Source organism: Trachurus japonicus, chromosome 17 (genome assembly GCF_045865225.1).
Source record: "Trachurus japonicus isolate A0001 chromosome 17, Traja_1.0".
Classification (NCBI taxonomy): Eukaryota; Metazoa; Chordata; class Actinopteri; order Carangiformes; family Carangidae; genus Trachurus; species Trachurus japonicus.
Window position 1 is genome coordinate 16,202,921 of NC_140923.1, and position 15,938 is coordinate 16,218,858.

A 15,938-nucleotide genomic window follows, 5' to 3' on the forward strand; every position below is an offset into this window, starting at 1 on the left:
GTCCGGCAGGGAAACAGTGGAAGTAGACGAGGCCCAGCTTTATCCTGACTTTCTCTCGGGAAACCGGGACAGGCTGCTGCGCTTAGCAGACCTCACCACATGCACTTCAACCTCTGGTACGAACAGGAAAGAAAGTCCTGACCAGCCCCTAGACTCTTTGAGACTCTGGATATCAGGCGAATTTCTGGCAGTGACTCTCACACACTCCATATGAAGAGTTTTATCTTTTTTATCTTGTTTTTTTCCCCCTCCTTGTATGCGAATGGGAAGGTAAACAGGTGGAAGTTGTTTTAACCAGGGAGAGAAACGGGCTCAGATGTCGGTGAGTTTTTCTACATTTGATTTATGTTAATCTTTAAGAACTTAACACAAAGAAAATAACTAAATTGTCTTTACAAGAACTTGGCACATGTTATACATTTTCATGACAGCAGCCTGAATGAGAACAATTATCTTATCTTTCCTGAGAACACACTGGTCTGTACTAGTAAACATTATTTTGTCTAACATGCTCAGTGAAACAGCTTCCTAGGTCTAAAAAACATACTGTTTATATGCAGAATGTGGATACTCATATCCACAGGGATTCATTATTTACTGTCATCTTAGCTTCAATCACTTAAAAAACAAAAATCTCTGCAACTCCATGTGTGGCTGAGAGACTGATATTCTCCTCAGGAATGCTAATGCAAAAATCCCAAATCCTGCTCCGTGTTAATACCCCTGATTTACTTGTGTAAGTGGCTTGTAGGACGACAAAATGAGTTTTCAGTGTTAATGGACACAGCCCTGAGATATATGAGGTCATTCAGGAGGGTGTTTACATGTGAACCACCTGGCATGCCAGTAATAAAGGATGAGTGTTGTTTACAGTATGTGCAGTCTTACTGACAACATCTCTTATGGGTCTTTCTTTTAATACCAATAATAATGTAGTTTCTTAGTGGGAGGATTATACTACTTACAGACCACAGCTGTGAAATACTCTTTGTTGTTCTCTTTTTACATTTCATGTCAAAAGATTTCAGACCTGTCATAATAGAATCACAATACTGCCATGTGTTAGTTCAGAAAATACAACATAATAAAACTACTATTTAACATTTTTAGCTTTTAGACTACTGATTCAACTAGAAGTCCTACTAATGCAACTATATAGGCCTATTGTAGTTTCAGCTGATTTTGTTTCTCTAATGTCTAGATCTGAAAAATAGTAATTTTACACGTTAGATAAATGTAATGGAGTAACCATTACAAAAGGCTGTATAAAATAGAGTCCATTGTATTTTTCTTTGCCTGGTTTTGTTTGACTCTTCATATAAAGTCTCTCTTCTTCAGGTGACAACAAGCTGATAGATTGGTCAGAGGGGTTGAGTGACAGACCAAAAGTTTGCCAGCCATGGGCCGGAAATTAGACCTGTCGGCACTGACAGACAACGAAGCGGAGCATGTGCTGAAGGTGGTGCAGAGGGACATGAAGTTACGCAAGAAGGAGGAGGAACGTCTCAGGTGAGTTCACACCTCCACAATGAGCCTGGATGGTAAACATGGAGCAGTGTGTTTTTTTCTGTCAGATCATTATATATTCAACACTTTTTGAAATTGAACACCCCTGTGTTTTTACTCAATCTTAGCCTTTTTAACGCATTATTCCAAAAGTCTGTATTTACTACTTAGAGTCAGAGGTGGATGTTGTATTCAGATCTTTTCTTCAGTACTTAATATCTCTTTAGCTGCCAACTGGCTGTTAACAGCATCTCTCTGCTGTTGCAAGGAGTGTATACAACTGAAAACAACTTCCTGTTGTGGCTGATAACAAAGCTGTACGAAGAGTGAGGGTGAACCAAAAACAGATAAACAGTGAGCTGAAACTCATTAGAAAGATTCAGGCATATTGTATACTGTATCTCCATAGGTTATCACTGACCACTTTCACATTACCACAAAGATAAATCGGTGGCTGCTTTGATTTTTACCAGTTCATCTAGTTTCACAGGCAGTTTTAGACTATCTCTACCAGACAAGCAGAATAAAATAGAAGCTTTACAGAATGCAGGATGTTGTAAAAGCAGTGTACATTTATAGGATTCATACTACGCCTTTTGTCTGTGACTGGTGTTTCACTGGGGCCTGATTTGCATTCAAGGTATTTTAAGTCCTGAGTGGAGATTTTCCGAACTGCCTCTGAAGTCTTTCCTCAAAACATCAGACAGGAAGTGACAGCCCTTCCTGTTTTACTCATGGCTGGCTTCCTCAAAACTTCTATCAAGCCTCAGAGGCCAAACACAATACCTCCTAATGGAGAGACAGAGGGATTTGCTAATTGGGTGGATTTGACTGGAGTCCCCAGTGTGTATCGAGCTGAGCCTCTGCAGAGAGCAAGTGAGGTGCATAATAGTCGGAAATTATCTGTAGTCACAGGTTAAGAATAAAAGTTAGGTCATTTCCACATCACTCTCCTACTTGCACTTTGTGTTTTATGTCCATAACACACAGTATTAATCTGTTGCCTACCTTACTGAATGCTTTCACCAATCAGGGACCCCACTCAGATAAGAAATTTGTTTTTTAGAAGCAAATATGCAAGATAAGCTTAATGGTTGTTATTTCCCTCAGATTTACATCTGCCTTAATGTGGAAATCTGCTCCAGCCCCACCTTCAGTATTCTGACCTACATGACAGCCTGTTGAGATTCAACATTCCTGATATAAACATAACAGAGACGGAATAATAGCCGTGTTGTCAATGGTTTTGTTAAATGTTAGTAAACAGGATATATCCGAAGTCATGTTTTTCTGTATGAAACCAGACCAGGAGCTTTCCATAAACTTAACCTAAAGCGAGCTGAGCCTAACCAATAAAAAGTCTAATGATGCAGTTTACTGACATGTACATTCAACATATTTGTGTTAGCCATATTGTCGTCATGTCAATACAAGATATAATCTATTGCAGTTACGTTTCCTACAAAGGTATTTGCTGTTGCTGTATAGTAGTTGTACAGAAACATGATTGTTGCCAAAGCATTTTCTTTACATTTTACAAACCTATAAACACTTCATCACTGCAAAACATCAACATCTTTTAGTCTCCCATAATTATACTTCTAAAAGAGCACAATAAACCAAAAATATTTGTCTTCATCTGTTAGGAGTTGGGGAAAGGTTCTGCGTGGCTTTGCTTACAATCAAGGACATTTAGCTTAGATAATACTTCCAACACTACAACTACGAACTCATTACTTACAACATAACTGATGCAATATGTGAAGAAATGTCCAATGTCATGCACATCCCATAGCCCGAGAGCACAGCTCACCCAAGACAGACACAACATTTTCATAGTTCTGTGTTACAAAATAGGTAAAAACCAGGGCATTTCATAAAAAAAAAAATTGTAAATCCACTTACTGTTGCCTGAAGTGGACAAACAGCGTAACAGGCACATTATCTAAACTCGCTCAGACTGTTTGGCATCTCCTACTAATTAGGGGAAAATTAGAGGAAACTGACCTTGCCAATTTTGGAGGGTGCAGTTTGTGATTGTGCCTGCTTTCGCCATGGCACTGGTGGCAAGAGGAGCAGGCTTGTGACTAGACGGCTGCCAGTTCAATCCCTGAACTGGCTGGATTAAATCCTGTTGGGAAAAGCACAGCTACCTCATGTATGTCACTGTGGTGCCGTTGAGCCGGGGCGCTAACCTCCATTCACACTGTATCTGTACTGAGCATCTTTCAGGTGTGAATGTGTGTAACTGCATGAGTATAATTAGGGATTTGTTAACTTGTCCAGTTGTTGAATCTAGTTTGATGAAACTATTGTTGTTCTGCATGGAATTTATTTCCTTTTTTTTGTGGTTGTTGTTTGCCATATCAGTATATGTCTAGACATATTCTGACATTTCTCTGTTGCTTCACACTAAGTTTCTCTATTTATGAAGAGACCAAGGACATGTTCTCTCAATATAAAGGATCTAAAAAAACCAAGCTACCAAATGATGTCCACCACATTCTCACACCATCCCCTCTCTCTATAGCAGAAGTATATTGACACACAGGATCACGTACCATTTTCTGATATCAAATCTATGATCCAAATCCCTCATGTCATGCAGGTTGTGCACTTTTCTGCTTCCTCAGTCCCTGAGTCGTTAAAATGGGCTTCTGGCTTCATGCACCGTGTTTCTCAATTTCTGCCCTGCCACCCCCGTGAGAAGAAACACCCTCACAGAATCTCAAGCAGTAGTGAGTGATAGACAGCGGGGACTGTGTGTATCTGTAAGGGAGAGCAATCTGCATCTACACTTGATGTTAGGAAAGGAATACAGATGAGTACCGTATGTTGAAAATAATGTTAGAATTTTCGCTTGTTTTCTTTTACTTTGCACAAGTTGGCCTCCCCTCTTTTAGTCATGCGGAGAGGAACTGTTGGTTAACTCAGATCTGATCTGATCTTGAGGCGTGCATCCCCTCTCATGAACTCTTGCAGGTGTCAGTGACAGATAACTGAACGTGTATCACACAACCATTTAAAAGTGAACTAATATTATGCGAGATAAAATCTTAAAATGCTGAAATATTTCACTCTGGATTGTTGCAACACAGTAACTACTTCAGATAATACTCCCTACAAAGAAAGGGGAAGGAAGAGCTCAGGATGAGATTAGCGATATTCATGTACTTTCAAACGGAAGGAGTGTTGAGCGGTAAAAAGGCTTTGAAACACTGCAGTAATTATTACTGCTAAGGACTGTACGTCTCTTGCCTACTTAGTGTGCATACATATATGTTATAATCTGTATGTACAGTTCCATGTAAATCTGTGTAATCCTGTGTAAAACATGAGATTATCTGAAGAATGAACTGAGTTGAGTACTTTGTCAGAATCTCTTCTGAATTTCTTCTTGTGTCCAAGACACTTGTTTCTCATAACAAAAAAACATTACAAAATATAACACCAAACGTCAGACAAAATGTCACATCAGACAAAAAACAAAAACATTAGGAAAATATAACAAAATATAACACAAGACAAACATCAGGCATGTGACGTGCTATATATACGTAACATCAAAGTTGCTGCAGTGCCTCCAAGTCCCTCCACTAACAGCTATTCAGTGCCCTAACGGACCCTGATTCAACAGCTTAATAGTTTAACATTTAATCTAGATATAGGTACTCTATATACTTAGATAGCAACAACTGGTATTCTTCAAATAAAACATATGTCGGTCTCACTGATTAGTAATTCTTAAATTAGTTTAGTAGTTAGGTCTACTTGTAGCTGTGTGATACACACAAACATGAGGGTGATGGTGTTAAGTTCTGTTGAAAATGTTGTGGAGATGTGTTGATTGATATTTATGGTGATAGTGATTATGCAGTGCTGTTGTACAATGTTATGTTACAGTTTCTCTCAGTTGCTAAAACACTAAACCCCGTTCTCTGAACCAAATTCTCAGTGGTCTAAACTCTAAACTCACACTCAACTAAACACTGTTCAGGTATTTCTGCACAATTTGCAAAACTCATCCTCTTTTTCTTTTTTGTAAAAACCTTACACACATTCTCAGTCACTAACCACCTTTCACACGGTGATAACGCTTGTGTTGCACATCTGTAAACACGACGGCCCTCTTTTATACACAACTACTCAAAATTGAACGTGTATATATATTTCTAATAAAAGTCAGTTCAGAGCACAGGTGGCACATGTGCATCCATCTACAATGCACATTAAACATACAGTTCAGTGTCTTCTGGCCGGACCCCTGCACAAAGACGTGATGTTTGATAATGAATCTCAGTGACTTTGTGCAGTAATGCCCTTTTCATTACAGTTTTTTATTTAGTTTTTATGAAAGTGCTAAATGTAGATATTACTTTGGTCATGATATTTTTTTTGCGAAATGCATTTACAATAAACATTTTCTTTTACATAACGACATGCCCTGAATGCTTTGTCCTAAATTATTTTACGTGGTGAATATGTTTTTACTTGCTGTGTGTTTGATCTGAACACATGTTTGGTTTTGAATGCAGGATAACTGCTTTTGAGGTGATAGTTTGACTTTGATGAAAAAGACTGGAGTTTGGTCAGTGTAGTTTGAAGTTTTCGATCTGTGTTTAAGGTTTTGAGAAAACGGGTGGAAGTTTCAAGAAATGTGTTTTAGCAATTGGGAAAAAAACTGTATAGAGAGGTGTTTTTACTATCAAATGTTGTGTACTGTATCAAGTGTAGACTGGATTTTGGGACAGAGTGTGTTTTCAATGCACATAACAAAATGGTGTTAGCCTTTCTCAGGTTTATCTTGTGTCTTCCAGCAGAGTGACAATTTCTCAGGAACAAACCACAGGAGTCAGTTCACTGCCACTGCACCTGATGATTCGGGGATTGCTGGCATGTGTTTCTCGCCCACACACGACAAAAACAGCAGACACACACATTCAGAGCACATGCACACAAACAGAGCACACACATCTTGGCATTCTTCACCTCCGGAGCTCACACACTCCCAAACACACACACACACACAGATATAGTATAGTGAGGGTGGTAATCCTGGTAGATTGAGAGATGAAGCCTGTGGAGGCGCAGACTCCTCTGCATGTTTCCTCAAATATAACAAATCGTTGCAAATGTCATGTGATAACTTGTAACTGACCTCTTTAAACTAACAAACAGCTATCAAAGCAGTTAGCAGCAGACCAGCAGTGGACCACATTACCCTTAAAAAACAGCATGACTGTGATTTGCCCTAAAGAAAAGACCACAGATTTTCATTCACATCCTCAAACACTAGTAAATTAGTAGAAGTCACATTAGCTTATCACCAAGAAACAGACTCTTTGTGAGGATTATTGCAGCTGACGCAGCTCGAGCTCTGTCTGTTCTCTTTGTACGCCTCAGAGCTCCTGTAGACGAGGATGTGTGAGGACAGAGCTGCACCACAGATACTGCACAGTGTGAGCTGGTGCACTGTATGTTTCATGTGTAATTGTGGGTATTTAAGTGGGAAATATTGGTGTTGTTTTGTTGTTGCTCCTGTCTATGTGTGCATTTCTGCAACGTGCTGCTGAGTCAGTGTATGTGAACATGTTTAGTGCAGTTATTCTCAGTAGGATAGTGTTGTGTGCATGTATATTTCTTCTTGTTACTTATCTATCTTGAACGTTACTGTTATTGTGTCTGACTGAGTTTGCACAAGTGTGTGTGTGTTCTGTCTCAGTTATTTATACCGTCCATTGAGCCTGAGTAATGGAGTGTGCTGTTGTACTGAGAGGACGTCCGTCTCTCTCTCCCACAGTGTGTGAGGCACACTGTTACATTTTGATAGTGTGAGAGTTGCAGAAATGGTGTCCTAAAGATTAGAGCCGTTTGAATGATCAGAGTTAACGTTCAAAAAATGTGTCTCAGTTGTTGTGTAGAGGTGAAATGATCAGTGGAACAATTTTGATCCATCAGTGGATTTTTCATATACTGTAGCTGGTTATTTTGACTGACTGAGATGTCTATGTTCTGTATTTCTATTCTGTGCACACAAAGATACAAATGATCTAAAATCTTTAAAGAGTGCAGTTACATTATGGGCTGTGAAACCAACACAATACAAAAATGTCACTCATGCATTCATACTTTATCAGTTTTTGTTCACTCTCTCTTACATAGTGTAATTTTTAGATTGTTGGCAGGACATTATTTTCAGATCTAAAAAGTCCCTAAAATCACATCATACGCTGAAGTTGGCAACTAGCTGGTGAACATAGTAGTGCATTTAGCAGCTAAGGAGCTAGATATCGCTTATGGAGAGTTGATGGAAGGGAATACGAAGTTAAAACGAGTGAATACTGGGCAGAAAATGGGCCCAAAATAGTGGTAATGTTGCCCAGTAGGTGTTGGATCTGTTCAAAAGAAAGTGTTCGCTAACAAGTTCACCATATCAGAAACTGAAAGTGGATGATGCTATGTGAGTGTTGTATTCAAAGCTTGTTTCCAACGCCCTCAAGTGGCAAAAAAAAGAAGTCAGGTTTAAAAGTTGCACATTTAAAGTGAATAAAGTGAAGTGAATGTAAATTTGAGCTACTAAATAGACTTTGAGCGAGTTGGTTGATCAAGCATTAATTAATGTTTCTACAGTACTACCACATTGGCAGAGAAGTGACTGATATGATGTTCAGCTCAGCCTCCTTTAACCTTTACATCAGAGTTTTACATCCAACATTTCTGAACAATTATTTTCTCTCTTTATAACATTGAAGACATGTACATTAAGGGATAGATGTGCAAGTCATTGATGTTTCTCAATCATTATTCAGTACTATACAGTGCTTACTATAATATTATGAGCATATATTGTTAAGTCTTCATTAAGGGAAGTATGGGATTTATGTGATAGTATTTATATGCACACCATGTCCTCATTGTGATAATCACCCAGTTTGATACAGTAAACTCTTGACTGTTGATTTATCCACACAGATGAAACACGTTTTCCTCTCACAAATACAAATACACATTCCTGGTTTCACTATCTTTCTCCCCCTGACATCTCTAACTCCCTCCCTCTCCTCCCTCCCTCCCACCCTCTACTCCCCACAGTGAACTGAAGCAGGAGCTGGATGAGGAGGGCAGTCGCTGCCTCCTGCTGTCACGGCAGAGTTGCTTCAACCAGCGCTGCTGCATCCGCTGCTGCTTGCCCTTCACCTTCCTGCTCAACCCCAAGCGCCAGTGCCAGGACTGCCGCTACAACGTCTGCAAGGCCTGCCGGGTCTACAACAAGCGGGACAAAACCTGGCTGTGCTCCGTCTGCCAGAAGAGCAGGTAAGGTTGCTAGTGGATCTACAGAACTGGTGGCGTTTTGGTGATTTGTGTGTGTTTGCGCCTAATACAGGAAGGCTGGGTTAAGGATGAGAGTCTGATAGTGATGCCAAAGGTTATTAAGGTCTTAGTCTGCTGCTGGTGAGATGGATTTACCTCTTAATACGCCAAACATGGTCACCAAGATACAGTACGGGATCAAGTCTGCCACTGGCTGGAATATTTATACTCATCCTGGCAACACAACATGACAGAGAGGAAGCAGGTCACTCAGACATGGTGTGGGAAAATACGTGTACAAAGAAATTCTTCTTCATTTCTTCTGTACGGATTTTATTTTAACATGGGCTGTGTCCCTCATGTACTGAAAAAAACACACATTTTCCAGAACATGGGTGACATTTCCTAGTTTAGCCTTGGGGAATATGAGCAAAATGTGAAACTAAACTGAGATTTTCTCCTAAAATCTACAATAAATCTGCAATATACACAGAGTCTGATAAATTATCTCAACTGACATCACTTTTGGAGGTCAGAAGGACATGTGCTTACCAGACCCATGTAGCATTTGGAGGCTACATTAGAATAACACACATGTGGTTGATTTGCATTGTGGACTGTGCATGAGCAGTGTCAGTGTCTCTGGTTCTGCTACAACAGCTTTGATACTTATTGTCAGGAGTCTTGTAATGTTACTGAAGTGCACAGAAGAATGTTGACGTTGGATGTTTTTGCAGAGTTCAGTGTTATTACTCGTCTAAAGATGGGGTTGAGATGCAGACATGAGGGGAATGTCGCCACCAGGCATCATCAAAAATGTCTAATTAGTTTAAGTTAAATTCCACCAAGAGGTTTACTTCCATCTCAACAGTAATGTAAATGATGAAGGACACACCATTGTGCAGGCTGCAGGATTTACCTCAAGATGGGCGACTCTTGGAAACTTCCTGTGTCACCTTCACTGCCCGTCAGCACACCTACTGTAGACTCTCACTCGGCTCCCGTCACACGGAAACTCTCTGACACAGTGAACAGATGGCAACTCATTAAACTCGCCGACATGAATATCTCTGCAGTATCCTACAGCTGTCACTCCTAAACATTCAATTAAACCCTAATGCATTTTAATCTCAGATAGGAAACATGAGGATGAGCCAGAAGCCCTGTTGTTGTCTGACTGTGTACCCTTTCAAGTAATAACAAATTACACTGTACTGCATGCAACACACAATGCTCAAAATGACTGTGGTGACAGGAAAATGATAACAGCTTACTTTTAAAATAGTTTTGCATGAATATAAATCAGGTGCAATATGTAGTGGTTTGTTGCTGGGAGCTGGTGGTGGTAGCAATGATGTTACCAAGAACTTCAGCCACCACTGCATTTGCCACTGTATCGTCGGAGCTGTGCTGCTTCTCCATCCTCTCACGCTGAAGTGACTACAGTGACTCACTATCGCAAAGTAGCACAGCCTGGGGCTAGCTGGTTAGCATGTGAACCTCGATGGAAGAACAGGAGTGATAGAAATAGAAGCAAAATCAACATTGTGTTTTGCCCGCTGGAGACCGGTCTTAGTGAGTAACATGAATGAACTATGTAGGTTTCTCTTAGACTGTTAAGCAGCTGTTAATTAAAATACATATGCCAGTTTTCATCACACACTAAATGTGAGATGTTTTAATCATTTATAGCATTTATACAGTAGCAGTTCACATCTGTTCTGCTTTTTTACCACAGATGTATTTGTGTATTTGTGCCATATATTTGTTGTTTTCAGGCTTAGTATCATCTGTTGGTGGTGTGCCATAGGGTCGGTTATGATCCTGTTGCTGGTAGTATCATAAGTACTGTAGGTAGCACAGTCTTTATATTTAACGTTTACCACATGTGTAACACAGTGACACTGAATTTGTATCACTAGAAGTAAATCAAGGTTCTACTACTCCATTTTAACAATCCCATCAGGCTTGCACACTTGTTGCGTATGAAGATGACCGTAGTAGATTAGTTAATGGGTTATTTATGACACTTAATTCATGCAAATCAATCAGCTTCAGTGAGATTTGCTGGACCTTAAATGTGAAAACTGAAATGTCAGGAGGAACAATAATGGAAAAGATTTATTTTCAATTACTTGTATTGGTTTCCAGAGAGATCGCCTTAATGGGCTGATCCAATGTACATATTTTTTCTTTTATTTGGGGGATTTGGGGATTACTTGGCCATCCAGTTGTTTTCTGCACATTTGGTATGAAGAATAAACTGTTACTGCCACAGGTTTAAAATGTAACACATGTTGAGAATGAAATTGCAGGTCTGCTGTCTGTCTGTCTCTCTCAGGTTGTTGAAGACACAGTCACAGGAGTGGTTCTACACTAATGTGAAGAGGCGCTTCAAGAGATTTGGCAGTGCCAAAGTGCTGAAGACTCTCTACAGGAAGCACCTGGCGGAGCACAGTGCGCTCTCAGAGCTGACTGGTAACCTACTCTGTCCATTAATGTTGCTGCTAAAAGCTTTGGTCATTCGTTTTATTATTTCAGGCACACATAGGACGGAAACAGTGAGTTTTTTTTTTTTTACTTGTGCCTCACGTTGGAGATATTTATAAGACAAATACGTAAGCTGTAAGACAAAAAATATGACATCTTAACTAAAATTTTGTATATGACGAGTTCATATATTTTTCTCCAAGACTAATCCTATAATGAATGCTGTAAACAGATTACTGTCAGGAGAATTTACTCTCATGAGAGATGATGTGTTTGTATTAGAGAGTTTGTGTCTGCTCAACTTCATGAGCTTGATTTTGTTTTGAATTTGTCTGATTTTTGCTGTTTTGTTGCTCAAAGCAGTGGAGGACAGGAAGTTAGGAGTAGGGTGAAACAGGATTAAGCTCTTGCTTAGCTTTCATCTCACATAACTTCAGCAGATTACTGTGGCTGCTGTCAGACTCAAGTGTATTAATGTTTGTTTGCTTCCCCCATAACATCTCTCAGCAAGGAAGGAGGACTCATCTCTGCTTTACCAAGCAGAAGTAACAAATATTCTGTGTTTCTTGTCTCTCAAATGTAAATATTGATTTGTTCTCTTGGTGTTTTATGATAGTAAACTACAGTACATGTCTTTGGATTGGATGAATAGTGGATTTATATTCATCAGGTGTTCACAAGCTTCTTTCACCTAAACTGTTAATAACTTTTAACATATCAGTAATATTTAATATAAATTAAATATTCATTCTTAAATAGATAGAAAGTGGCAGTATAATTTGTTAAGTTATGTTTTCCTCAGTTTAAACATGTTTTAATTTCACATGCAACAATAAGAAAATAGGTGTCGGCATGATGTTTTACACCGTTTCCGAACTGAAATGTTATAATCTGACAACACAAGGCACACTTTTTCAGTCTTTTTTTTCCATCCACTGTGTCAGTAGCATATTTCTTTAAGCAGTTCTGCACAGTTAAATATGAAGATTGTGGTACAAATACAGACGGGGTTAGGAGCTTTGCTGGTGCCAGCGGTGCTGAAAATGTATTCGTAGTACTATACAGTGCTTTGAATAAGGGTGTTCACCCGGCAGCATATGCCTCAGCATGTACCGAAGGTCTAGTCGGGGACAGAGGAGCAGCAGTGCATCCCGGTTCAGAGACTCTGATCTGATTGAATAGACAAGGGATTTCAGAGAATTATGCATGTTTTGTGGGGGAGAGGTCGCCGGCTGCAGATGATGCAGAGATGTGACCCCCGTGGGAGGAGGACTGATGTGGGCTGGCATCGGGCCAGCGCTCAGCATCTCATTCTGATTTAGGTAGCTCTGTTTATTGCACTCACACGCTCGCTCTTAGCACATGTTGTATCATACATTCTCATTAGTTTGTGTCTGACCTGCGCTGCCTCAGCCGTTTTTATTCAGCAGCCAAATCCGATCTGCAGTCTGACTCATGCTAATGTTACTTTGCGAAAGAACAATGTGAGCTGCATGAATAGCATCAGAATTAATAGAGCTGACATTTGGGAGCTAAAAGCTGTGGGCATAGACTGGATTCTGTGCGAGGTTTATGTAGCAGTGAAGCATTTTCCACCATGGCCCAGTGACTCAAACAGTGCTCAGAGATATCCTCCTATGAAGAGTGAAGCAAAAGAGCAAAGTGACCCTGAGGAGCAGAGGAAAGCGGCAAGAACACATAGTAAAAATCATACGAGTCGTAAGTCAAACTGATGCTAAACCATAAATCAATATTGTGTTAAAATTATAGCCATTTTGTTCTTTTGTCATTCATGGTTTCTGTCTATTTTAAATTTAGGCTGAATAAACTCAGCCAGGGAGGCAGAGAAAAAAAGCACAAACACTTCCCAATGTGGGGATGTCAGAGCTTGTAGAGGTTGCTAGATAAATCTGAGTGGTCAGAGTTATACCTCCTCAGGACAAAAATATCATTATCAATCAATCAGAGAAGAGAATATGGCTCTTTAGTCTTTAGTCTAATCTGATCACAGTTCATTCTGTTACTGAAATACAAGTTAAGAGCCTGGGTTTCCCACATCAGTGATTTCATGTCGGAGTTTTTAGCGATGAAACAGCTCAAAGAAACGGAGCAGAGTGCTCTCAGCGCTCTTTGCATTTTCAAAATAATCTACAGTCCATATCACTTGATTTAAGTCCTCATCTTTGCCCCTTAAAATGATTGGAAGTGACCCTGTGTACTGCACTGTACTTCTGAACCAGCCTTCTGCACACAGATCAGGTCGCCTGGTAATGCCACACACGAGGCCGCGCTAATGCACTTATATAACCACAAATGGCTGCATTGTTGCATGAATATTTACATGACGTGAAACAAGCTCAAGGCTCAGAGTCAGAGGGGGAGACAGTCTAGAGAATAACTGAGCTCTGCTGCTGCCCAATCACAAACTCTAAAATCAACTTGAATTTCAAATTTCAAACCCATGATAGTTAAGGGCAGTGATACTGCTGCAGATATTCTACAAATGATGAGAAATGTATCATTGCTGTGGCATTTGCTGTAAGTGGGGAGTATATACATTTACTAATATTTGATGCCCTACAGTATATTCATCAGTGGCAAAAAAAGAAACAGATTTAATTTGATCAGTGACATCGTGGCACTCTCTCCCTTTTCCTGTTTATTCATTCATCTCTTTTACTTAATCTTCCATCTAATTTTAAAATTCACCCTGATCCAGTTTTAGGATATGAGGTTAATTCCACAGGAATGTACTGTATCTGCCTTTTCACATCCATGTGAACATCTGTCTGCTTGTTTGTTTCTGTGTGTGTGTGTGTGTGTGTGTGTGTGTGTGTGTACAGAAGGCAGCGCCTATGAGGAGAGTGTCTGCAATGAGGGCAGCATCTCTGAGAGCGACTCCACCTTCTACAGACAAAGTGAAGGTGCAGATATGTTTTAATGCTTGTGTTTTCACTGAGGTTGTTGTTTAAGTAACCTTTGGTTTTCTGTTTGCAGTTTGCTTCACCATATGAGATTACATTTCCAGTGATACAATAAGTTGTATGTAATGATATGTGCGGGAACAGTAAAGCTCAGTGTTTCCCTTGTTCCCACACTGTGTGCTAAAGCTAAGCTAAAATTGTTTTCTGAACGTTTCCATTTCAGCTTGTATTAAGTAAGTTAATTAAATATTTACATTTGCCACACAATGAACCCTGCACTTCATGGCAGTTTCCCTCTTTGGCTTATTTGTAATCCTACAATCAGCACCTATAAGTAGAAAGTCACCACAACCAAGCCACATAAGTTTTTTAACAATCCTCTCATGAATCCATAAGCGAGCACTTGATATTTACAGCACGTAGAGCGGTGGAAAGTGAAGAGTTAAACAATCTTGGTTGTAATCTTTTTTGTGCAGGTTGCCAGTTGAATGTTAAAGACTTACTGTGATGAGCTGTCCTCTGTGTCCCACTGTGTCCTCACTGCCTCCTCACTCTCTCAGTTCACTGCGCTAACGGGATGATTGACAGCAAACATGAATGAACAGCTGCAGCAGCCTGATGGTCATGCTTCTGTCTGTAGTGGCTCTGTAACACGAAAGGAGGCAGCGATGGATTATTAACAACAAAATTAAACTGAAACCGATGCATACACTTCCTAGTGTACTAATTGTAATGAGTGAATTGTGTTTTTGTTAAATTTTTTAATTTGCATCCCTGTGTGTACAGAGCACAGCATGGCTGAGACGCTCTCTGTGGCCATGCGGGTGGCAGAGGAGGCCATAGATGAAGCCATCTCCAAGGCAGAGTTCGACACTGCCAATCAGGTCATTGATGATCCTCATATATAACTGTCTGTTGTTATAACTGGCAATTTAACTACACATTGTTAATTTTTTTTTCTTCAAATCTTTAAACTATATACACTGTACTTGAATTCATAAGAGTGCAATGTACCACCTTTTTATAGTAATGATAATGCATTGAGGAGGATTTTCAGACTCACTGTAGATGCTGCATGCATTATGTTATTACTATTGTTGGTCTGTCATGTATCCACTTTAAATATCCTCCATCATTTTTTCAAATTTCCCTTAATCTGAGATTATGGGAAACATAAGGATTATCTTGATTAATACGACAATATAAGACAATGGTACATGCAAACAGGATTCACAGGTATATACTGTATATATCTTAATACACCAAATAGGAAACCAAATACCGGTAGTTACAATAAATAGTTACAAGTTACACAGTGAGTACAAACAGACCAAAATGACTGTGCAGAAACACACACAACCCAGCAAGAGGCAAAACAACTACAGAGACACAAACTATGGGGCCACTTGTGGTCAATCTTAGAAAAGATTTACTGATCTGTTAAAGTATCGCAAAGCTTTTAAACAGAAAACATGTATTTTTAGAGAAGTAATCAGCTTATAGTGTGAGTGGTTCTGAATAGCTTCCTTCTTGTGTGTGTGTGTGTGTGTGTGTGTTTGTTTGTTTACCAGGAGAAGCAGAATGAGGCTCACTATCTGCGGGAGCACAGAGCAGAGCTCGTTGAGGAACTGGCCAAAACTATTGTGCAAAAAGTAAGAAAGAAGTAATAGATTTCAACAATGGATGCCTAAACTACAAACACTCACT

The 15,938-nt window shown here is 39.7% G+C and overlaps 1 protein-coding gene across 1 annotated transcript in view; it reads left to right on the plus strand.

Annotated features, from left to right (window-relative positions):
- Positions 1–15,938, plus strand: part of myripa (myosin VIIA and Rab interacting protein a) — a 23,596-nt gene continuing 7,658 nt past the window's right edge. The window contains exons 1-7 of the mRNA XM_085803680.1: positions 1–322; positions 1,339–1,509; positions 8,599–8,820; positions 11,159–11,295; positions 14,151–14,231; positions 15,018–15,115; positions 15,803–15,883. Coding sequence (XP_085659806.1) covers positions 1,400–1,509; positions 8,599–8,820; positions 11,159–11,295; positions 14,151–14,231; positions 15,018–15,115; positions 15,803–15,883 — 729 coding nt within the window. The 5' untranslated portion in view covers positions 1–322; positions 1,339–1,399. The remainder of the gene's footprint in view (positions 323–1,338; positions 1,510–8,598; positions 8,821–11,158; positions 11,296–14,150; positions 14,232–15,017; positions 15,116–15,802; positions 15,884–15,938) is intronic.